This window comes from Vidua chalybeata, chromosome 9, assembly GCF_026979565.1.
Source record: "Vidua chalybeata isolate OUT-0048 chromosome 9, bVidCha1 merged haplotype, whole genome shotgun sequence".
Classification (NCBI taxonomy): Eukaryota; Metazoa; Chordata; class Aves; order Passeriformes; family Viduidae; genus Vidua; species Vidua chalybeata.
The window spans coordinates 14,553,310-14,579,102 of NC_071538.1; the positions used below are offsets into that span (position 1 = coordinate 14,553,310).

General features: G+C 49.9%; 1 protein-coding gene across 4 annotated transcripts in view; it reads right to left on the bottom strand.

Annotated features, from left to right (window-relative positions):
• Window positions 1–25,793, bottom strand: part of RNF220 (ring finger protein 220) — a 213,973-nt gene that overhangs the window by 81,533 nt on the left and 106,647 nt on the right. For all 4 annotated transcript variants that reach the window (XM_053949884.1, XM_053949885.1, XM_053949886.1 and 1 more), the window contains one exon: window positions 1,051–1,180. In XM_053949884.1, the coding sequence (XP_053805859.1) occupies window positions 1,051–1,180 (130 nt within the window). The remainder of the gene's footprint in view (window positions 1–1,050; window positions 1,181–25,793) is intronic.

Below are 25,793 nucleotides of genomic sequence, written 5' to 3' on the forward strand. Positions count from 1 at the left end.
GCTCCTGGCTTGCAGTTTCAGTTTCACTCTGATATTGGCCCAACTTCTTTGATGGGCTCCTCCGAGCACTAATTGCTTCTGTTCATTTAAACCTGTTCACTAATTTGCAGTGGCCCTTTATTAAGTTGGATGTGGCCCAAATTACACCATAAATTACTCTTGCAAGGGGACTGGGTGTCGCGGGGGATAAATGGGCTGCCTGTTCCCTGCTTCCCCCCTTCCCTATCTTCCTGTGCAACACACAGGGACCGTGGGTCTCAGCCTGAGGGTGCAGGTGCCGAATTTGGGATATCTCAACCCAGATCCATTCTGGGAGGTCTCTCTTTCTCTAACTAAAGCTCCCTCCTGCTCCCTCCATCTGCAACGCCTATCGCTGAATCCAAGAAGATCCAAGCCAAGCAGGGATGGATTCTGCATCCTCCACACTGTGCACAGGCACGTGCACCCCTCACCCTGCGCACACACACATACACAATGACACACACGCTGTCGTCCTCTCCTACCACCTGGTGATGTAACTTTGCTTCTAGTAGGCAGTTTGATTCCTTTCCTCACCTTTTAATGACCGGAGAATTCATTAATAATTGAAATAAACACGCTCTTTCCCAAGGCTGCTGACTTTTATTAAGGCAAGGGCAGGGATTTGCCAACCCTTGGCCGCAGCCATTTCCTAAATAACTGCTAGCAGTTAAAAGGTAATTTTTTTTTTAAATAGGTGACTTTTTTGCACTGAGGGTAGCAGAAGGGAGCTGAAGGTAGCTGAGGAGCAGTGTGCACCAGTGCTGCAGGGTTGCTCCATGAGGGGATGTCAGCAACATGAGAACTGCTCACTGAACACACATCCCCAGGGAAAGGGATGTCTGTGACCTCTGGGAGAAATTTCTGCCTGACTTTACCATTACAGTGAACTCCAGGGAAATGTTTCTGCCCCATTGGCTAGCACTAGATCCCCCACATCTTGTAGCTGTGGGTACCACCATCTTCTCTGCCCCATGCAGGTGCCCCAGCTGGGTCACCAGGGATACTGACAGATCCCAGGGAGCTGCTTACCTGATGTTCAGCTGCGTGAGCTTCTCCAGCTCCTGCTCCATGTGCTCCTGCAACTCCCCGGGGCGAAGAAGGACCTGACAGATGGGGCAGATCGGAGCCTGGCTGTCAAACAAAGTTGCTTTCTTTTTGCCTGTGAGAAGGAAAAGAAGGGAAAAAGCTTTAGCCCAGATCAGCTGCCATCAGCATCGTCGGTGCTCTGCTTTGGTTTCTGTCCTAGCACAGGACTGAAATCCAGAGATTTTCTCATCCTAATTCTCTCCCCATCATACAGTCCCTGGGGCAGGGATTGGCTCTCTTCTGCAGTGGCACAGCAACTGACACGAGAGCATCACAAGCCTGGCTGTGGGCCCTCCAGTCTTACAGCAAGAGCAGCAACAGCCACATTCTGGAAGTGGCCCTGTGCAAACCCAGCTTCCCGTTTGAGGTCTTGGTGATATGACTTGGAGTAGATGGATGACTTAATACTGCTCACTGGTCCTATTAACTCATTATAAAGAGCCATCTTCATCCTCCTTGACACTCCTGAAGTTGGGTGGGTCAGGATGATCCTCCCTGTAAAGGGCAGAGTAAATCTCCATGGGCACACAATGTTGGGAGGCAGAGGAAAACCCATGGCATGAGGCTGTGGATGTACTGGGGAGCAGGTCTAGATGCTCACCCAGGACTGCTCACCCTTTCCCAGGGCTGGGCTGGGGCCCCTTGTCCCCCTGCACTACCAGCAGCTCCAGACCCCACAGCTGCCAGAGTTCTGTGCCCCTGGGGCTCTATCACCCCTGATACACCCCTGGGTGAGATTTGGGGCTGCCTGTGTACCCTAATCCCTGTCTGGGTTGAGTCTCTGGGGCAGATCTGCAAGCGACACATTTCCTCACACCCTCCTTACTCTCAATCCTGTCTTCTGCTTCCCTGCCCAGCCACATCTCCCTGGTTCACTTCCTGATCTGAAGCCAATTTCTTCCAGCTCAGAAACTTTATTGCCCCCTCTGTAAGGAATATACAGCATCTATTTAACATAAAATAAAACTCTAAAGCAAACAATGAAGTTCCCATAAAAGAGGGAAGCCCGCGGGTCCCCAGGCCCCCTCTCCCAGCTGTACTAGCAGCTCTGCTCATGAGAGGGCGTGCGGAGCCTGGCTCAGATGGCTCTGGCAGGGAGAAATGTGCTTTATAGCTGCCTGTTGTCATCCAATGTGAACCCTCCTGCTGGATTATTTATTTATGTATTAGACATGGATCAAATTGGTTAAATCCGAGTGAGAGGCAGTAATGCACAATAAAGCAGCCGGTGCTGGATACGAGGGGGCTGCGTGCAATGTGGCCTTCCAATCAGGAGCCAAAAGGTGCCATTTTATGGTTCCTAATGATGGTGGAGCCCAGTTAAATGAATCCCCATTAAAGGAATAGACCTTCTCAAAGGATAAAACGTTGGTGTGAGCAGCTTTACTGGATCCCTGCTTCTCCCTGTATAACTGCCTGGCACAAGCATTTAACAAGAGAAAGGGTCTGAAGTAAGTTTGAGAGTCACCTTGGCTTATCTTTGCCCTTCAGCAGGACAAAGTATATGTGCCTGGTGGAAGCAGGGCTATCCCTGGGATATTACTTGCCCTTTCCTTCAGTATCTCTATAGGAGATGGAAGAAAGGGGCAAGATGGGGCAGGCCAGTGCTAGGGTGCATTCCCTACCTTCCCAGCTTCCCTTTCCTCTGGGAACTCTCCCATTTGCAGAGCCAGGAGGAAAACCTGACTGGTCTCTTCTCTGGACTTGGGCCACTCCTAGAGGCTTCCAAGCAGATCCCAGGTGCCTCGGGCCCTCATTCCCACCACTCTTCTGCCAGGGAGGACACACTGTTTTTTGGCAGCATGCAGCCCATGCAACTTGGAACATCTTCCTCTCTCCTCCTTCCCTCATGTTTAAATAATGCCCAGAATCCAGCCCAAACTCAAACACCCATCTCCTGCTGACCCTTGCGGGAAAGGTCGGCATTTCAGTAATTTCATCTTCCTCTTGGAGCTTTTCCACTTTTGTCTAGTGGGGGCCCAAAATAGCCCAGGAGCGTCCCCGACCACCTGCTATTTATAACCCCAACTTCACAGCAAAACAATGGAGCTGTCTGAGTCTCCCTCCCAAAATAAACAGGCAACCTTTGAGCGGACGGGAAATCCTGCTGGATCCCTGCTGTGGGGTGTACAGATGGATGGGTAAACAGGCTGCCCTCTGCCCTACTGCGCTGCATCCCCACTCCTGGCCCAGGCCACTGCCGTGGGGCCCACAAGCCCCCATCGCCATCCACAGCTTTGGCTGCTGGGGCTGGGATGCTCTCAGCAGCACCAAAGAGTGGAACAGAGGTTGAGCATCCCTGTGTCTCTGCTCTACAGGGAGCCCAGAGATGTTCCTTTGCTGGAGGAGGTGATGGGCTGTCCGGCCCACAGAACTGGGATTGGCAGCCTTGGGTCAGGATGCACAGCCAGGGTCCCCTGCTGGGGACAGGCTGGTACACCAGACTGGTGGGATGTTTAAGCTCCTGCACACCCAAGCTCTCACAGCCTGCTTGTTCTCTTCCATGAACATGGGGTGCATATTCCTAAGCAGAGGTGACTTTGGATTTCAATGGCTGGGGCAACCAGGAGAGATCTCAGGCCATGGGAAGAAGCCTTGCTGTCTTCTATGGCTGCTCCCAACCCTAGCCCAGGCCAGCAGGAGAAATGAGCAGCAGTGGCCTTACCCACCAGCTACACCAATGATATGGTGATGAATTTATGCCAAGGAAGGATGTGACAGCTGTCACTCCACATCCCCATGACAGCCGGGGAAGATCCCCTTGCTCCGTTGAGTGCGGGAGGCTGATGCTTGCACTGAAACAGGGGCTTCCAGAGGGGCAGGAGAACAGGAACCTGGACATACAGCCAAGCCCCTGATGTACAGATTGCAAAGCAGGAGACAGAAGCAGTCCCGGCTCCTGGCCCAGGGGACTGACAGCTGTGCTTTCACAGGAGCAGGGCTAAGTGCAACTGGCAGGCAGAACGGAGGGACCCTCTCCCGTGCCAGGAGGACACCTACGCAAGCCTCCCCAGGTCTGTGGGTCCCGCTGCATGCCTGCAGTGCAACACAGGCTCCTCCTGGAATGCGTCTCCCCAAATCAGCAGCATCCACATCTGCAGCATGCCCGGAGCCTGGCACACACCCACGCTGCTGTGTCTTGCTCCAGGCAGTGGTACCCATCTCCATGGTGTGGGATGCTGGGTTGTGAGGAGAGGGAGAGGATGGGCACGGCAAGTTCTCAGGCTTTGTTTGTGAATGCCAGGGTGGAGAAAGATGCATACATCCCACCTCTCCTCTCCAGAGCAGGGACATCCTGTTATCCAGGAGCAAACAAAGGATGCTACATCATGTGTGTGGCTGGATCGTGCTGGGGTGTAAGTGCTTACCCTTCTGGATGGAGTAGAGGGCATTGATTTGCCCAGGGCAAAACAAAGGGCCCATATCCCTGAGCGGGAAGGACCTACGCCTGCTCCCTGTTTATCCTTCCCTGCCCTGTGCCAAACCCGCTCCTGGGAGACACTGAATGGCTCTTTTCAGGCTTTTGTTTTTTGGCAGCTGTGTTTTTGTTTTCTTTGCCCCTCTCTCTCCCCTTCACTCTCTGGTTACTCGGTAGGCTCGGCTCCAGTGTTTACCCTCCGCGGCTCTGCCGTGCTTCCCTGGCTGCCGACCCCCCGCTCGCCAGTGCCAGAGAGATGAAAAGGCAGAGCTTTGGTGCTCCCGCTGTTTGCACGGTCTCCTGGGCTCCGCGGAAATGTTTAACTCCAAGTGTTGAAACCGAATATTTCCTGCTCTGAAAGCAGAGTGCTCAATACGCAGATGCACCCCTGTGTGGAGGAATTTCTGCACAGACTCTTTTGGAGGGCATCTGCAAATGGATCCCAGCCCAGGTAGGGACTGGACCAAACCCTCCTGATCCCACTGGGGACAGAGGGCTGGATCCTTCACTCAGTGACACTGATATGGATCCAAGATAATTCCTTTGGCAAAGGTCTGATTCACTGCAAAGCAGCCAGTAATGGGACCTGAGCTCTAGGCTGGGAGCTGGGCTCAGGTTCTGGGGACACAAGCGTGATATTGAATAGGCATGGAGCCATGAAGTCACCCCTGCTCCTGCCCTGCACCTGTGCCCTGACAGCACTGCAGGGTGGGAGTGTGTCACTTGGAAGGCAGAACTTTCCCTCACAAGCAGAATGTGAACTACTGTTTTGGAGACCATTTAAGTAAAAAAACCACAGAACCCAGCCCACCAACAGTGCTGACAGCACAGGGTGTATACAGCCCCTCACCACTACGCAGCACAGAGTAAACAATGCTCCCATCACTCAATGAGCAAAGTTTACAAGGCATGAGGGCACCCTCTGCACAGGAGCTCAGCAAGTTGCCAAATGAATGAAATAAATTGTCTATAACTCCACTGCTCATCTGCCCTGATGCACAGTCAGATGCCTTGCCAGGAACTGCTGCTGTGGGTGGCACAGCTGGTGCTACCTGTGACTCCCTGTGCTGTCCTTCCTTGTGCCCAGCTGAACCTTGCTCCCGTGAGGACCAGCTCTTCAGTCCCAACTCCTGATTTCTCCTACCTCAAACTCTTTTCCACTTCTCTGAGTACCAAACCCTCCCTCTTTGAGATGCCTCCCTCCATCTCACCTTCCTATTTCTGCTCTCTCCCTCTTACACACTCCATCATTTAAACCCGATCAAAGCCAGTTGATCTGAAACACTTCTGAATAGAAATGATCCCACACTGGGGCCCCACGGCCCTGTGCCCTGCTTTGGGGGCTGTGCTGAAACCAGGTGGGTGGTAATGGAAGTGCTGACACAGGCTCCTTGACAGCATCGCCACTGCCAGCGCCTGTAATAATCCCTCCCGGCTGCTCTGCAACTCGGTTTCCGCGGCGATTATTTTCCATTCGATGATGGGCTTGCTGTTATTTGTGTACTGATAGCAGGTATCTTGTGTGACAAGCCTCCTTTCCTTCCAGCTCAAAAAACAATAATTCAAAGAAAGCCCCATATTAGCTTGGAAATAGCAAAACACTCAGTCTTCTCCTGGTGAGCCCACGCCACAACTGATGAGGCTCACAGAGCACTGGTAGTAAGTGGCAGCCAAGGAGGGGAGATGACAACAGTGGCTCCAGGCAGAGATGGTTCATGTGTTAGTGCAGAGCACTCCAGAATAACAATAGAGGCAAAAAATATATGGTAATAAAGTGAGGGAGCAGGAATAATGTTGATCGTTGCTCTCCCATCTCCCTGTTATTTACTGGTGTGGTCCCCGTGCTGTCCCCATGGAGTGGCATCCTGCCTGCTGGGCACTGCCTTGGATCCTGCTGGTTGGTACCAAAAGGTATGGGCACCCAAAAACCTGCAGGTGAGGTCAGGGCACCTCCCATTCCTTCCATCAGGGCCTTCTCATCCCTCAGGCTCCTGCCTGGCTGGGGATGCAGACTTGAACTTGCTGCCCAGGATGGGGTGCCCTGGATCTGGCCCCTGCTGCAGTTGCTGTACAGAGGGCAGTGGAGATTCAGGTGCCAGAGACAGTGACAGGTGACTCCAGGTTTGAGTGCTGTGGCTGGGTTCAGTGTCTAGCCATGACTGCAACCACAGCACGACTGAACTCTGCAAACACCCCACAGAGCAGCAAGCACATCCAGACAACTGAGGAATCACCCAGCATTGAGCAGACCTCCCTTGGAGCATGTGCCTTTTGGAGTTCTGTGCAGGCAGGAAGGTGGCAGAGGTCTGAAAAAATGGCTATTCAGGTAAGAAAATATTTTTGAGGAATCACTCCTGCATCACAGTGCAAAGATGCTGCAGAGCATCAGCAAAAGCTGGACTTGGATTGTGCTTAGCACAGCATAGAGACAGTCCTGCCTTGAATCCAGCAAAGAGAGGCACAGGGATGAGTGGCAGCTGGTTTATATGTGTATAAAACACACAGAGACACAGACAGACAGGGGGACCTCTGCAACCCCATGAACAAACTGGGTTTGTTCAAAACCTGTACTCAGACTGCTGCATCCCCACCAAGAGCCTGATCCCTGACACTGCTCCCTGCTAAGGTGCTCAGGCTGCCAAGCACCTTAGAAAATACACCTGCTTCTCCTGAGAGTAAAAACTAGAGAGTGATCTGAGCTTGCTGAAAAGCTTGCTAAAATATTGATTTCTCTCCAAAGAAGGAGTTGTTCTTGTAGCTGCCTGCCCAGACAAGCTGGATACTGGAGAGGACTGGTGTAAACTGGTGCGGTGCTGCTGCCATGCAGTTAACCCCAGCTGAGGTTGGTCCCCTGGGTCACTCAGTAAAAATGCATGTTTGAACAGCACCCTGGGCTCTTCATAGGCTGTTGCATGTCCCGTTGGGCCCAGCACCATGTTTCTCATGGCGAGTGGCAGCCTGGCAGCAGGAGAGGTGAGGAACCCCTTGTGATGTGACCCTGGCTCTCCATCTGTGGAGATCATGGTTGCCCAGTGTGGGGCAGTGGAAGATGGATTGAGCTGGGCAATAATTTAAGAAACGGAGTGAGTCTGTACATCCAATCACTTTACAAATCAGGGGAAAGGGAGAGAGGAGGGAAGGCAGGAGGGGGGGGGGAGAAGTGAAAAGGCCGCGCAGGGAAATGCATCACAATTACTGTCTCAGCTCTAATGAGGAGCCTGTCATGAGGCTGTCATCCTGCGGAAAGCCACCTACTCAGAAAGATTCAATAAAAAAGTAGCAGAGAGATAAAAAAGAGATATATTTCAGCCCTTGCTAATATTCTTTTCATTTGTCCCAGCACAAAATAAGATACTGCACTTAACCGGCTCGGTTAAAATGAAAAGGGGGGGGGCGGGAAGGGAGCAGCATTGATCAATACCACTAAAAGCCGGGAGACACGGTGATGGAGTGCAATTTTTTTGTCTGTGCTGAAGCATAGCAGAGGCCCGGGCAGGGTAATTTATGATTCGTACGCATGCTGGCTAACTAGAGGCTGACAAGACAATGAATCCCCGATGAGAGGGATGCAGGCTGCCGGGAGAGCTGGAAAGGGAGAGCATGACAGGGACCTGGAAGGGAGAGGGGAAGAGGAGGACTGGGACCGGCTGATGGTGCTTCTCCATGTGGGGATGCCAAACTGAGCAGAAACACTTCCCTGGGTTTCACAAGAGGAAAACTGAGAAACACCGAGAGCAAGTAAAGGAAGGTGTTGCACTGCCTCCATCCCTGTCCTCCTCTCTTCCATCTCAGAGCTGGGCAGCCTGCCCATACAGGCTTCTCCCAAGGAAGCACTACAATGCCCAGCCACGCCCCTCACTGGGCTGGAGATTGACCAAATGAGATCAGCAGGGGCCAAGGACAGAGATGATCCCTTCTCTGCTCCAGATTCTCTGATGGGTGCCAATATGAGTCTGGAAAAGCTCACAACCATGGAGTTGGATCTTCTTGCTGCCACCTGTCTTCTGCTCTTGGAATGAAAATGGAGTCTCCTTCAACCCACTGGTTCATCTCCCAAACATACAAGTCCTGGGGAGCAGCTGGGTCTCCCCAGCATCAGTCAGGGGTCCCTGACTTCAGCGAACATGGCACAGCAGAAGCACTGCTGAGGGAATCCTACAGCTCTGTCCTTCCATCCTGGGGGATCTCCTGGGGCATGATGCACCTTGTTTCCCCATCCTTGAGCTGCCCTCCATCCCGTGGATCTTTTTATACCATGCACCCAAGACTGGCCCAGCTGTGGACAAACCACCCAGAGCCACTGGGACCCTGGGATCATGCCTGCAGTTCTGCAGACTCCATGGCCCATGGCCAGTCCTTCCTCAGCAGGACTTGCAAAATGAGGCACTGGGACACAGCACACTTCCCAGCACATAGGCAGTGAGGCAGAATACCCCAGGGCTCTCTCAGTCCTGTGCCATGGCTGGACAGAGTGTGGGGAATGATTCTGCCTCTTCACCATTCCTCCTCCTCCTCAGCCACCTGGAAGGCCTAGGGCTGTGTACCCAGGGCTGGCAGCTGGGCAACATTCACCAATGTGCCTGGCCTCCGGCCCTGTTTGCTGTTATGAGGGCCACTTCTTGTCACTGGTTGGACGAGTTACCCAACCTGGAGTTTCTGGTGGCTTGGTGGTAGAGGGTGGAGAGAAGGAGATGTGTAGCTACATTGCCAAAGTGTGCCTTAACCATGCTCTGCATCAATTCTTGGGATGGAAAGACCTGGAGCAAAGCACCTTCTTTAAATGCCAAAAAATAATGGCAGTGGGAACTAGAAAAGGTGAGAAGCTCACAGAAACATTCTCGTATCTGGCTGGGAGACTGTCCAAGAGCTGGGGTCTGAGGTCTGGACACATTTGGGTCCTGTTTTGGGAATCTGTAGAAGAAACAGGGATACAGTTGAGAGTGGGAGCAACAGCCCTGCAATTGGGGAAGACCTGCAGGGTTTCTCCCCCCAGCCTCATTCCACCATCACATCCAGCCCCCTCTAAAACATGCAGGATGATCCTGCACCAGGCTGCAGCTGCTCAGTTGTCTCAGCACCACCTGCCTCCTCCTTTGAGTTCTCAGCAAAGGACCTGATTGTATCCTGAGAGAAAGGATCAGCCTGGAAATGAATCTTTGCCTTCAGCGCTGGCAGTAGGCTGGGGCATGCTGAGGATCCCCCCACAGCCCAGGGAGGTACGCCAAGAGGGGCTCCAGCCCCATCCGGGCCCTGCAGAAGACACTTGCAATGCTGCTCCAATGCCCTTGACTTGGAGGGCAGTCTGTTAAGTTGGTGATATACTGATACACCTATAATTTGAAGGGGTGATGTGGTAGAGTCTTTCCTTACCTCCCACCTACTCCCTCCCTCCCACGTTCCAGCTCCTCTCCTCTCCTCTCCTCTCCTCTCCTCTCCTCTCCTCTCCTCTCCTCTCCTCTCCTCTCCTCTCCTCTCCTCTCCTCTCCTCTCCTCTCCTCTCCTCTCCTCTCCTCTCCTCTCCTCTCCTCTCCTCTCCTCTCCTCTCCTCTCCTCTCCTCTCCTCTCCTCTCCTCTCCTCTCCTCTCCTCTCCTCTCCTCTCCTCTCCTCTCCTCTCCTCTCCTCTCCTCTCCTCTCCTCTCCTCTCCTCTCCTCTCCTCCCTTGGGGATGTGTGGGGCACATATCGAAAACACAGATATTGAACTGTCAAAACTATTTCCTACAAGAAAATAGATTCATCAGCTTGCAGCACACAGGGTCATTGCCACATTTTCCCCTCGCGCCAGCACCTGCACATGCCGGCGCATACCCAATGCCTCTTCGCAGCACCGGCACTTTAGCTTGTAGCTCAGGGCCCTTAAGTGACTTTGAGAAATGGATAATCGATTATAATTCCACGGGCCTCTCTGCAGATTTATCCGGAGAATGTATAAAAGCCAGGGATTGGGAGAAGCGGGTCCTTCTGGCCAACACGTCAATTGCCTGTGCTTTTCGTGCCCGGCTCGGAAAATCGCATCCCGAGCACGACTCTGTTTAATCCATCAGTACACAATCAATGCACTCTGTAATCAACTCTTGATCACTTAATTTTACACATGTTGGCTGAATCCCTTTGTTTAATCACTAGATCAGGCCGCCTTGTTGCACTGCCCCCTCCCTGCTTAACCCTCCCTGACCCTCATCCCCTGTTGTCGGCACTACCAAATGTAGCCCAGAGCCTTCATTTCACCTTGAGGCAGAGCTCCCATGAATTTAGAGAGTCATGAGATGGCAGAAAGGGAAACAGAAGGAGTGAAAAATGACACTGGAGAGAAAGAAAATGTTTTCCTTTCTGTGTCTTCATAGAGCTCATGCTGGCCTTTTCGATCCATGTAACAGCGACCACTGCTGGGGTTTAAAGAGGGGCTGGATGTTGGGGTACATGCACTGAAGCCCTGTAACACCCCAGGGAGAATGGGCACATTGGGATGCCACTGGGAAGATGCACCAGGAAACGACAGGCACTCATCACCCAGCTGCATCTGTCCCCTCAGCATCCTCCCCACCCCCTGATTATTTTGACTGTTTTAGCAGCCAGTGCCATTATGAGCAACAGTTCTTGATCTTTCCCTCCCAGAGGCATCCTTGGGAGCATCACTCCCATCTCACCAGGGTTCATCTCCCTTTTTATGGCAAGAGCACGACCCTTGGGTTGCGAATGCATGTAAACACAGCTATTTGGCATTTTTAGCATGATTTGTGTCACTAGCCTGATGCCATCTCACCCTTCCCATGTATTCTGCTGGCATGCCAGGGTCAGTGTCCAGGGGATGCTCATAGGTGGAAATGTCTGATGGCCTGACAGTGAAATGCACTGGGATTCTGCAAGAAGACTTTGTTGCACTTTAATTGTGTGATGAAAGCCTGGAGCTCAGAGACCACATACTTGCAATCCAAATGTGGACCATTTTGACTGGACACGTAGGTCACACAGGACATTCCTCCTACCCGAGCAGCACAGCGGTCATTCCCAACCCAGTGAAATCTTCCTTTTTAAAGAGGCCTTGGTGCTGCCTCTGATTTGGCATGTGGAGTAACTGCTGCTCATTCCTGCAAGAATAAATGATGGGATATGCTTGAACAAGAGGGATCTGGAAGCACAATTGCCAGGGGAACGTGCAAATGTTAGCTTTGCACAGGAAACTCGCACAAAACTGTGTGTTGACACCAAGAGGCCAGTTATAGGACAAAGCAGGCACGGATGTTTAAAGAGAATTCCAGTTGCTATCCAATAGCAAATAGTCTTCAAAGAGCCCCTGGAGCTCTTGGCTTCTCAGCATGGAAAGAGGAGCTTGTGCAAGATGAAACACAAATAAATAGTTTACCATAGAAAAGATATCCAAGGCAAAGAGTGAGATGCAAGTTTTAACTCTCACATTAGCCAGCTGGGGTTTTATTGGTCCCCAAGTAAAAGCTGTAAATAAAATAAAAACCTAACCTCCATATTGTCAAGCTACATCTAAAAAAAGCCCACAACTTAATTGCACTCAAGAGCACCAAGGGGCGAAGTCGTACACGATACATCACAAGGCAGCCCACAGAGCTGTTTAGTAAAGTGTAAATCCAAGAGCTGAACAAGTGGAACCTTTTACCTTGGGATCTACCAACAGGCACAGATTACTCTGCCTTTGCTAGCACAGCTCATTCTGCTCCAGAAACTCTTGGTAATAGATCTGTAAAGAAAAGAAGCACAAAATGCCCTCTTCTCTGCTCACACTGACATTGGTGGCAAGGAGGAAGGATGGGTGTGGTGAGTCAGATGCTAAGACTCCATCTCCTTGTTTCCAGCCTCCTATCTGGCCACAGGCAGCAAAACTAATGTTGCACTTTAGGGAGGCACAGGCCAGGTGACTGAGACAGCAGCTCCAATTGGAGTACGCCAGTGGGGAATGGGTGAGCCACCAGAGCATCTGCCCCTCCTGTCCTGACTGCTGAGGGTTCCCAGGGACTCCTGTGCCAGTCTCTGCAGTGCTCCTGGGGTGCTCCAGAGCAAGGACAGGTCTTCCCTCCATGTCAGGCTCTCATCCCTCCTATGCAAAGCTTAGCTGCTCTTTTCATCCACTTTTTCTTTCCACTACATTCATTCTTTAAACTGTAATACATACTGATATGTTGGTAACATCAAAATTAGCTCATCTGGCTAACTTTCAGGAATCACTTGTCCCAGCAGATCTAGGCTTGGGATCTGGTCTGGGCTTCACCTGACTACTGTCTGCAGGGCTTTTGTCTCAGGGTCTGCACTTGTTCAAGGCAGTCTGACTTCCAGGGGATTGGAGAAATCCAAACTGGGTCATTCTGTGCCCAGAGTCTCAGGTGGACCCTCTGAACCCCTGGCCAGGGACTACTCTTCTTCCTTATTACTTGGCACAACACACACTGTCTGGGTTGGGGTCCTGCTGCACAGGAGCAGGGCAGGATGAGGCCTCACGTGCACATCACAAGCAATCAGGGACACTGCTCTGCCTGGAGAGCTAAGTGCCCAAGTGGAGCACGCAGGATGGGAAGCCAGGCAGAGATGGGATATGCCCAGGTTGGAAGAAGGTACCATCCAAGCTAAGGATGTGTTTGCAAATCCTGGTCCAGCAGCAGTGAACCCTATAGGAAGAGCAGGAAAGACTTTGCTGCAAGCCAGCTTGGAGGAGAAGGAGCACAGGGATGGAGGAGAGCCTCCCCCACTCACCCACATACCGACACAGGCGATAACAGGGTCACATCCCCTCACTGTTTTCAGGTGGAGAGAGGGAAATGAAGAAAAAAAAAACCCAAAACAACCTGCCAAGGACTAATTAATATTTAATTTACTGCAAAATGTACTTATTATTCCCAAGTAATTGGCCGACTGCACAGCTGTGACCACTAATGAATAGAGGGGGGGCAAGATGCAGGGACAGGAGGTGGGTGGGGGAGCACAGGGGTGGTGGTGTCTTTGATCAGACCCTGCTGCTTGCCTTTTAATGTGCATAATAAGAAAACTTAAACAGCTTTGATTTTTTTCCCCAAGATCTAAAAATGGCTGTGATGCCACTAATGGATTGCGTTTAGCTTATTGCACTGTAATTGCCCTATTATCGCTGCAACTTTAACAAGGAGGGGAAAAAAGGACTTTGGAAGATGGCATTTGCAAATAGGTTGTTGAATAGCACTGCTGCTAAACACAGAGAACACAGGCAAGTCTTCCTTATTGTGATTCCTAGCATAGATTCCCAATACCTGAGGCACTCAGCATCCCTGTCTCTATTGCTGCTTTTCGCTCTGTGATTGAACTATTGGCTCATTTAACTCTAAGGATGGGAAATATTTTTTTACCTGCTAATAGAAGCGTGGCTTGGTTGTGGCCCAGCGTAGATTTTTAGATCAGTTTTTCTTGATGGCTTATTCTGTGGAGAGAGTTAATTTCACCCCAGTGCAAAGTACTTAAGTGGGATTTAAGTGGCATGGGAGTCTTTTGCTGACCCCTCAGCACAAGGTAAAATCTGCCCTAAGAGCCTTCCCTCCCCAGAGAGAGATGCTCAGCACAAAGTGGGGACACATCCTGATGCTTCAGCCTCTTAATCTGCTGCTGGGATCTGGTGTTTCAAACGCAGTCCTGACCTGCACAGGCACACTTTTTGGGCACAGGGACAACCTCATCCCCATATCCCAGGCTGCCTTGGCTGATGCATGAGAAAATGTCTTTGCTAGGTTGAGGGGATGTGCAGGAGCATGGGAAAGGTATTGAAAGTCCAGGTTTCTTGTTCTGTCTGAGTCCTGACCTGCTCAGACCCCCTCTGTTCCCTCCCAAGATGGACAGTCACTTATTCTCCTGGAGGCTACCAAGACCAGGGCTGTCTTCCTTTTGCCATGTGCCTCACCCCTCCTCTCCTCCACTGCATCCCCTACTCCAATTAAAGGCCTGGTGGTGGGTCCAAAGGCTCCCTCAGCTTTATGACAGCACTGAGACCCAGGCCAAGTTCCCAGGCCAAGATCCTGCTTCCATGGGTGTAAATTCAAAGCAGCATCATGGACTCCAACAGTTCAAAAGCTAGATCAGCACTTTGCACCTCTGCTCCTCTCGACATCCAAATCTGTGGAGCAGTGGGCCGGGAGACATTCCGTCACAGCTGCCTGCTGCTCCTGCCCATGGCTGCCTCTTCCCCCAGCTAAAGCAAGCAGCTCCTCAGACACCATCCCTGCACTGTGGCAGGCAGCCAGGCACAGTGTTGGGGACAGGAGAGAATCCTGAGGACAGAGAGGACACGGAGCACACACACCCTGCAAAGCCATCCGGCAGCTGGAGGGAATTCAGGGAAGGGTGGTGGGAAGGATCAGGGAGTTGGCAGAGCTGCACCTGCAGCTTGGTGCAGCAAGGAGTGATGGTCCTGACTTCCCATGGGCCCCATGTGTCTCTGTGCAGGGGCTTTGTGCCAAGACTCAGGCTGACACCTCCCTGTGCCTGGTCCTGGTAGCTTTTCTACCCAGCAAGGACAGAGGCAGAGCAGGCTGGTGCATGAAGGTTTCAAGAGAGATGGACCTGCCCTGTGCTGACTAATTTGTAGATGCATGGGGAAAAGACAGATTTGAGCTTAGGAAATGCATCTACATGGGTCATTGTCCTGGTTTCAGCTAGGGTAGAGTTAATTTCTGCTCTTACAGTTGTTACAGTGCTGTGTTTTGGATTTGGAATGAGAATGGTGTCCATAACATACTGATGTTTTGGTTTTTTGCAGAGATGGGTTTATCCTAAGTCAAGGACTATATTCCTCTTGTCTCATGCTCTGCCAGTGAAGGGGTACACAAAAGAAACTGGAAGGATGTATAACTGGGACAGGTGACCTGAACTGACCAAAGGGATAATCCACACCATAGAATGCCATGCCCAGTATATAAACTGGGGGGAGTTACCTGGAAATGGGGCCGATCTGGATTTGGGAAGAGGAGTCTGGCATTGGTCAGTGGGTGGTGAGCAATTGCATTGTGTATCACATGCTTTTTTCCCTTTTATTATCATCATTTACCATTATTATTACTGAACTGTTCTTATCTCAACATACAAGTTTTACTTTGATTCTCCTTCCCATTACACCAGGGTGGCAGGTGGTGTGTGGTGTTTTATCTCCAGCTGGGCTTAAAACCGTGACAGTCATGCAGCCCCTCTGATGGAAACATGTGGCATCTTGCTGCTCACACAAGCCTAAAAACAGGTTGAACAGAGCAAAAGGAAATGCACTGGGAGCACATGCTCCCTACCTGCAGGATCCTGGTGTCAAACTCCTCAGGAAGCTGTAGACAGGGCTGGGAGGGTAACCATCGCCCATGGGTGACCACCACAGGAATAATCAGCTGAAAACAGCCTCCCATGCAATGCAGTCCCAGTTGATACCCAAAACTATTGTTTTTGGCTTGAAACCACATTTGGCTTGAAAGCAACCCCTGCTCTACTTTTTGACTACACATTGTACATTATGCCCACAGTAAAACTGAAATGGCAGCAGAGAACTATATGCTAACCCAATAAAGAGTAACAGCCCACCTTGGAGGCATTAGAGAGGAGCATGTCAGCAGTGAGATGGCCACATCGGTACCAAGGGAGCCACACAGCCAGAGGATGCTATGGGCTACAAGGCAAGGAGTAGTCTGGGTGCAGTGGGATTGGCAGAGAAGTCCCCTTTGCTGCTTGCATGGCTCCTCTCAGAGGGGAAAATTCAGACCAAGATGCCAGATCTGAGTATCAGTGCTGTACTAACCCCTGCTCCATGAACCTTGTGCTTCTGTGGATGCTGAGCTGCAGGCAGAGGTAATGCCCCTCTTCCCAAACTCTCCATCCCCATCTCTGCCTGACGCCAAGCAGCTTTTTCTGTGTCTCTCTCTTGAGCTCCCCCACTCCTTCCCTCTCCCTTCTGCATTCTTATGCTGGCTGAAACGAGAAGCAGACACTGCTTGAAAATCCTCCCCAAAACCACATTTCTGCCTTGCTCCCAACTGGCAGATCTTGCAAAAGAAAAACTGCCACCAGATCTTCAAGGGGAAAAGCAATTTTGGTTGGGCTCTTGGCAGGCTGAGCTGGTGTTGGCCTAAAACTGCTGGATTTTCTTTGCTGGATGCTGTCTCTCCAGCTTAAAGAAGGAGCTGGCTCTCAACCCATAGAGTTTTATTTTGGATTTTATTAGACCTGATCAGAGAGGCACTTTCTTTGGGGGTGTACCTCAAGGCGGCACTCAGACGCCCCTCAGCATCTGCCAAAATAATAATTAATACATATTTGATTAGTGCCTTGTGTGTGAGGAGGCTGACACTTTGTAACCATGAACGGCCACTGGGAAGTGGGTCAGCACTACCCCTCTTTCCCAAAAAACTGGTGCAAAGAGGGGAGTATGGCCTTGTGGCCATGACATGACAGAGGAACTCAGGATCAGAGATTGCCTGTATGATCTCATTAATTTTCCTGTGCTTTAAGCCCTCATTCCTAGAAATAAGATCAGAATTCCATGTATGTCCCTTGTTTTAATTTCTTTCTTTGTTCAGCCTTAAGCTCAATGGGACTGTGCACAGTGCTCTGCTGCTAAAGAGGTCCCATCTAAGCCTCAAGAAAAACAAAAATAACATTATAAATAATAAACCCTCCAAACATATAATAAATAATACAAATTCTATAAATAATAAAAAAAAAAAAAAGTAAAAAAAAAAAAGTTAGTCTCTGGCTCCCAGTTCTCTCCTTGCCTGGGTCAACTTCTGTCCTGCTTGTTCTTCTGAGCTGGACCAGACACGATGCTCAGGAGCAGATTCCAAGTCAACCTCCCCCATCAATGTCCCAAGTATGAGCGCTGCAGCTTGGACACAGACACAAAAATCCAGCACAGGCAAGAGAAAATCAACACAATACCCCAGGGAATTTAAAAATCTGACCAGATAGGCACTATTGATAGAAAAACATAAATGCTGCTATTGCGGTGGCAGCTTCCTGAGCCCTAAACCTGAGCTGCAAAGTGGATTGTTGGATTCGATTTGTCAAACTGGGAGGCTGGCAAGTTTGGGCAGCTTCAAAGACTGTGTTTTATGGAACCTTTCAGGAACCCTCAATAAAAAATGTATTAGATTAGTAATTTGAGTCCCAAATGACCAATTTGAAACGATTGCTTTCTTATGATTTTTCTGAAAGTGCCTGTTTCGTGAGAAATTGCTTGAAAAATCAGACAGAGTTTTTAGAGACAATTGTAACAGCACACACGAGGGCTGGGTGCGATGGGTTAGGAGAACATTCATTTAATTGAGAAAGGGAAAAAAATCCTTTGTAATGCTTCTTCTGTCTTTCTTTGGCTCCTGCATTACCATAATAAGGTCTAATTCTCCAATAATTCCCCAGAAGGGAAAGTGCCTTGCTCAGCCCTGTATTCAGGTGGGGAGAACGGTGGTGTGGAAGGGAGACACAACTTACCAAGGTCATGCGTCCTGGGCAGAGCTGGAAGAGGAGCCCCTTGCTGGGTCCCCTGCAGGTCCCAGTTAGGGCTCCTTCCTAGAAAACTGGTTTTATCCCTCCCTGCTCAGCTCAGACCCTCCAGTGTGGGATGTCTGTGGGAGCACCAGAGGGGCAAGGCCGGGCTCTCGGAGGAGGTTTATACTTCACCGTATGGAGATGTGTGGAACACACAGTTCACACAAAACTGTGAGCTATGCCTTACTATTTTTAATACTAAAAATGCTAATGGAAAATGCCATTTAAGTATGAGATGCACCAGAAATTAAGTGTACTGTGACCTCCTTAGGCCTCTTTCAACCTAAATTTTCCTACAACTCCACCACCCTGCAGTTATCTTTGTTTCTGCTCTCTGGTTTCTATGCTTTAAGGACCAGGCTCAGAGCACATACTCAAGCTTTCTGCCCTGACTGCAGGGCTCGAGGTATGCATTTTCCATTTATTTAAAGGAAAACTGGGAGTCTTATACCATCATTTCTTGCAGAGGCCAAAACTTTAAGAAGCAAAATTAAAAAAAAAAATCCTGAGAGTCTTATGATAAACTTGTGAAAGTTGGCAGTCCTGAGAATGAATCACCCTTGGATACTGCTACCTGGAAGGTATTGAGGAATTACAGTATATAGCTTAATTAGGCTTATTAGCAGAGCAGGGATGATTAAGAAAGACACAGAATTTGGAGGAGAAACCAGAGAAGGACTAACCTCCCCTCCAGCCTCTTCTCCTTATCCTGTCCAGTAAATCCTTCATACCCTCTACACTCTTTCTTCTGTTTCCCTCATGCCACCTATTTCCTTCAGGATACTGAAGGAACTGTGTCTGTTTTACTCAGTGGTTAAACCCCAGGCAGCATTGGGATTGAGGAGATTTTAGGGTACCTCCAGGTGTGGAGTGATGGAACAAACCCCCGGTTTTGTCTTGCTCAACTTATCAGTTTTATCACTAAAGAAAATGCAAACAACTTGCCCAGATCACTGAAATATATTTATGCTTTTTTCCTTAATTGCTCCTATTGAAGCAATATTTTTAAACAGGCCATTTTTAAGACAGGAAAATACCAACCAGTAGGTTTTGCATAAATGGCAATTTGCAAAACTGCAAAGGTGACATTTTTGACATGAACATTTAACAAAAAATTAATATTTTGTCTCTTTAATAAATGGGTATTTGCAAGAGAGAATCCATTATAAAAAGATAGCTAACGCAAGGTTCTTGGAGCCATTTCCATCAATTGCTATAAGATTTATATGTAAATATGTTAATGGTACTATTAATAATTTAATGGGGGCATGGCAAGCTGTGTTTACATAATAAATATGATTAAGTGTTTCCCTCGAATGAAGTTGCTGAACTGTCACACTACCCCAGGTTATTATCAACATGGTTTTAAAATGTTAATCAGGCAATCAGAAGGAAATAGTCCCCATCCCTGTTGGACCATCCAAGTTGTTTTAAACACAGACTGTCACTGCGTCAGATGGTCCCAAAACCTGCCATCATTGCTGCAGTGATACAGCAAAGGCGTGGAGATTTGCTAACATGCATGGACAATGTTTTATCTGATTTTACTTTTTACAAGGGTGGACTAAGATCATCCACTTGAATGGAATCACTTCAGATTTACTTGAGTGTAATTGAGAAGAAAATCTCGTCTGAGATAATTAAGTTGCTGAATATGCTTATCGCTCCTTAAATCCACTGTGCACGGAGCAGGGAGAATTACACAGTCCTTGGGCAGTAGGAAGAAAGCAATTTCTGGGATGAGAAACTGCTGCAAACTTCAGCAAATTCCTACCTTGCTGGGCTTTATCCACTTGGACTTGCAGGATCATCCTCTATTCAACCATCACTTCTCTCTCAATTCTTGCTGGAGTGAGGTTTCTGACAACTCAGACAGAGCCACTCTGGAGCTGCTGGAACTGGACCACAGAGGGGTCATGGCTGCAGCCCCAGGCTAAGCCCTCAAACAGCCACCCCAGCTTGCCCACTGAGTCCAGCTTGCCAGCTTCCAGCAAAAGCCTTTAGTGTGAGCAGGCAAGGGATGGAAAGGGTTAATTTAACTGCAGTGCAAGGCCAATCACGCTGAGGTGTCAAACTATAATTTTATATTAGGGCCTGTAATAGTTACTAGAGTTTTACTACAATAACTACATGTCCAAGCAGAGTTTAATGAGAAAATCTATAGTTTTGCTATGGTATTTTCTCTTAGTTTGCATAATTCCCTGAATGCAACCCAGTAAAGCTTTTGACCTGAGATAATAAAAAGGTGATAAAAATGGGCTGTAAAACCCAGCATATACATATATATATATGTATATATTAAACAGCCACTACAAAATTATGAGTAATTTCCACAAGATAAAATGAAACAAAACCCCTCTTCAGATGCAACTAAATCAGGGGAGAACAAAACTAAATGAAACTGATAAATTTAAACCATAAGCAGCCCCAGAAATGTGGGTCATGGAGCTGGTCCTGCCTGAGCTTGGCCTGGCTGCTTTGGGGACAGCAGCTGCTCCTAGGAGGGATGCTCCAGGGTGTATCAGGCACACAGCTGTGGGCTGGTGCTGCACATCATAGAGAAGGGATGGGAATTTGCCTGAGGGTGGGAGTAGCCCCCAGTAGGAGTGTTAATTTTCAGAATTTAATTCATAGTCCATGAATCAGAAATAGGAACAGTCTGAAGCACTGTACTGATAGCTGGAGTGACAGACAGACAAGATAGTAGCAAGGTAGGCTTTTCTCCTAAGGATTTGCAAACAGGAGGGCAATAATGGACAGTCTGTTTGGATACTCAAATCATTCCACAGAGCATGTTTCATTTCAGGCAGACTACACCTGTTTCACCCATTTTTTGACTTACAAAGCACTGTCCAGGGGTCTGTGGGTGACAAATCTCTCTGTGTTAGCATCTTTTCCTCCCAGGTGGAAATTCTGGAGTGCAGCTAAAGGAAACCCCATGCATGAAGGCAGTGGAAGAGCTGGAAGACCAGCTTTTAAACCCCACCTTAGGCACGTTAAGAAACATATATGTAGAAACTGATGTGTGTTCAGATCCAAATGACAGGTGCACCTGCAGGAAGGTCCCAACCAAGGCCACACATGGCTGGGGAAGAGTGAGTAAAACACCACTGCTAGCTAACCAGGGAGAAAATGTGGAAGCATTTGCAGCTCATAGCAGGAAGGGTGCTGAGTATAGGAATGGCTCATGGTCTGCAAATTGCCTGGAGAGATTTGTCAGTCTAGGTGTTAAAATGCATCAGCTCATCCCTCACACTGAGGCTTGCTTTCTCAATATTCCTGTATTCCCATCACCTTGGTTATTCCCTATACATACCAGGTATATCAGATTTCCTTTGTGGCAGCGAGCTCTCATGAACCCCCATATTCACCTCCAAACATGGTAACATTCCTGAAAGCTAGTGGGAAATGCAGTACCTGCCCCAACAGGGGTACCATTTATTTACACAAATATTTCACCTAGGAAGACACAAGTCTGGGACTTGAGTCTCCAGGCTCCTGGTCCCCCATTCTGACCTTGGTTAAACCTCTCCTCGCAGTCCCCTTGTCCATGGGGGTGTGACCACAGAGGCAGAGCCCTGCCAAGTATGGGCTGGTGAAGGAGGGAGAAAGCTCCTTGGCTGAAAGGCACGCGAGAAGGACACACTAAATCATCACACACTCTCTCTGCATTTCCTCCTCCACCCTGCAGCTGGCTACAAGGAGGTTTGGATTGTAAATACAGCAGTAACTTTCTCCATAAAAGTCAGCCTCTTCGCCAGAGCCATCAAGGGATGGCACAACCCAGTGCTTGGGATCTAATAATAACAGTATCTTTCATTGCTACAGCATCTCCCGCCCTGAAGGCTACTGAAGGGCTTCACAAGCATGCTCTGCACATTTGGATCTCATCCTGAAACACACCCACCTCCAGGGACAGGCAAAAAACATTATTTACAGGAAGAATTCATGGGGGGTAAGGCAGAGTGAGCTGCATGGGCACCTATTTAGGACATGGTAGCGAACACAAAATATGCCTTGAAGGTTTTTTTTTTTTTTTTTTTGTGCAAAAGCAGTTTTGCTTGGGATTCTGTATCACCCTGAAGATGGGGACATTTCACACCTGGAAGCACCTGCCTTGTACAGAGAATGGCTGGAATCTTCCCTTCCCACCTCCCTTCCGTACCCAGAGGCTTGCAGTGTGGGAGGAGATACCTGGAACGGGCTGCCACCTCATGAAGAGCACTGGAAGGTGGGTCAGGTGTGCCAAGTGCCACCTGCCCTGACCGGTGGCCCCTGAGGTTCATCTCCATTGGGTCCATCTTTCTGGCAAGCTCCTGGCTCTCTGTCACCCTGCCAGCTCTGGGCTGTCCCTGTCCCGTTCCCCCATCAATCACCCACAACGGGGATGATGTGTTAATGTTTTTCCTATAGACAGACACATTATGTTTCCACACTGCCTCTGCACACGCCGTGTTTACGCCCCTTCTCCCTCCAGGGAGTAAATCAAGCAAATTGATGCGAGCCATGATTAATTGTGTATCTCGGACCAATCTTTTACCGAGTCCCTCACACGGGCAGGTTGTTTTCCCCCCCTCCCTCCCCAATGTACAGGGGAGAGGAGATGGCGCTCCGCTCGCTCCCTCTCGTGCAGTTTGACGGATAGAGCCTGCCCGGGACGCGGCGAGATAAATTTGAAAGGCCTGCGCCGGGCTGTCAGCGTTAAAGATGATGAATGTGGGAGGTGAGGCGGGAGGGACCCGCCGAGCTCGGCGTAATGGATAGGGCTCTTTGGGAATGGATGCTCGCCCGGCGATTCTGCGTTAATCTCTGGGCTCCGCCGAGGTGCCGCCAACTGATAACAAGGAAATAGGAATGACAACAATTTTTAGCTGAGAGATTCTTCACAAAAATGCCAACCTGCTGGAGGTCTGACAGGCCCTGATTGAATGGGAGCAGGGAGGGGGGGAGCCTGCGAGCACCTCTTGACTAACATGCAAAAGATGGATCATTTCATTCTCCCGCCTGACCATCTACATTTATTATCATTTCCCTTAATTCTGCCTCGCTTAGATACCTGTCAGCACCGTTTCTTTTCCAAGGGTCAGCTGATGGGATGTGAGAGGGGCCAAAGACCTGGTCTCTCCTCCAGCTCAGGAAGCAGGAGCACCATGGATGTGGCTGCCCAGCCCTCAGCTTGCCTGGACACACAGATGGGCAGATCCCCAGGACAGGCTTTGCTCCCTGAGGTGGGCTCATGGCACTGTCCTGCTGCTGCTGCTGCTGCTACCAACCAACATCTGCATTCCAGAGCTTTCCCTGCTAGGGCCAGGAGCTCAAGGATGCCCGATCCCTGCTCTCTCCACCTCAGATGGCAGAGACTGTTCTGTCTCTTCCAGCCAAGGATTTCCAAGCCACATCACCGTGATCACAAGCCTGGTCTCACATGCCAGGAGCCTTTTGCTGGGACTCAGCCTTTGCTCAGACACCCAGACACCACGGGCTGTCCCCAGCTGGAAAAGACCCATCTGCACTGTGCGATGTGTTTAAGTCCATAGCTTTGCCCAGGCTCAGCAAAGAGCCTCACTGCATCCCACTGTGCTCATGCAGCAGGAGCCAGAGATGGAAATACAGTGAGGTCTCTCCTGGTCTGAGCACAGTGGGATGGGATGTTGGTGCGGCTGCAGAAGCTTCAAGCCCTAGAGGGGCTCTTTGCTGCTGGCAGGAGACATTCCACCTCACTTTTTAAAGCTTTCTGCCAGAGCCTGTTAACTCCACAGATGGTGTCTGACCCACCAGTCATCATCTTGGTCCCCAGCCACCCTGGGGACCCTTTCACAGGATATTTGCTCAGATTAAACTCCTGCAAAGGGTCCTCTGACCATTGAGAGATCCTGAGGTCCAAGAACTTGGAGATGACAGTACAAGCTATGGCACTGACCAAAGCACGGACAGCCTCGGGGACAGGCACAGGAAAAGGGACACTGACAGGCAGGGGCACAGCTAATATGCACCAGATCTGCCTTGCAGAGGGCTGTGGTGGAGGGGACCCTCCAAGGTCACGCAGCATCCTGAGAGGTCTTCCTCTCATGTGCCTGGGCTGACCCCACAGAGCACCTCAGAACCTGGAGCAGGAGCCTGGCACTTCCAGGGTCCTTCATAGCTGCATCAGCTTGATCGGGTGGAGAAATCACCACATTCACCAGCAAACATCCAGGCACACTGGGCTGCACTAATTTCTTCTTTGGGATGAGGTGGGATGCAGACATCAGATTGTCCTCAAATCTCATCCATTCTTCAAATGCTCCCGGGTTGACCTGCATCCCTGCAGCCTCCTCTTCCCCTCGTTCTGTCTCTCCCTCTGTAGACAGTGCTGGTTCTTTAATGACCCTGATCATACAACTATTTTCTGGCCACACATAAACGCTTTCATTCCCCCCCCCTCCCTCACCCCTGACTGCCATCACCGTATTAAAAAGCAACCCGCTGCTGGGAATACATTAGTGACTTGCAGCAGATCCTTCTTTGCAAGGATAATTACAAAAAATAGAGGGACAATAACTATTAATATTTTATTGCAGTATTTAATGAGCTAAAGCAAATCATCTTGCACTCCACTGGAACGACATGCTTTGTCATTCTTACGTTCCCTCCATCATTTTCTCTGGCTCCCCATCTGAGAAGCCCTCCCTGCTTTCAAGTCCTCCTCACTCAATTTATATTTCCTCTTAGCTGCTTTTCTCCAACTTGAAAAAGGACCTTGCTACTTTCTGGGGCTGGTGAGCTCTCCCTGCCAGCACATCCACTTGTACCGAATGAGTCCAGGGAAAGAGCAACCCCTTTATCTTAGCAGAGTAAAGCTGCCCTTTCATCTCAGGTGTTTATTGTCTCCATTTCACATGCAAGGAAACCATTTCCAGGGGTTAAAGAACGAGTTTTAAAGGCACTTTGGGACTCCATGGGACTTGTGTCCTTGCTTTTGACAGCCCTGCATGGTGTAGGTCACCCACAGCTCAAGAGGGAGTCGTGGCTGAGCAGGGGACAGAGACTTGCCCTGCTGCCAGCCCCGTGCCCCGGCCGTGTCCGAGGGCAGCAGCCCCGTGGTGCACACTCAAAGACAGGGCTGGACAGGTCTCGCTCGCTCTGGGGACAGCGAGCAGGGCCACTGCTGTCCCTGGGCAGCGCTGGCTCACGCTCAATCAGCTGAGACTGCAAAGCTGCGGAGAGATGCTGGTGGAGCACGAGACAGGCTTGCTCCCACACAGCAAACCCACTGCCCCACTGCCAGACAATCGAGGAGGCTGGGGACATGTTTTGGAAGGCTAAGTTAGGCTAATCCCTCAGCATGGCTCCAATGTGGGCTACTCTCCCCAGGAGCAGAGGATTTGAGGAGTGTTCTGCAGGGTATCAAGGCTGCCAGAACGGCCCTGGGCATCTGCACCTCTGCACACCACAGAAGTCCCGGCATTCCCCTCCGATAGGCACAGGCCCATGGCAGATACTCACTGGGCTTCCCTGGGGAAAACACCAATATGTCAATGTCTGCTTTTGTATTTCCCTAAATTTTGTTATTCCTGCTTTTTGATCCATTCTGGCAGGAGAGAAATACCATGCAAGTAGTTCTATAGGCTCCTATATGTAAATCCCAGTGATCTGCATCCAAGAAAGCTATGCCACAATCATTTAAATACTTCCTAATGCTCAAATATCTCTCCCTCTTTACTGCACATTCATTACTTTTGAAATCCACACCTCTCCTTTGAGCTGCCCTGGCCTTCCAGGT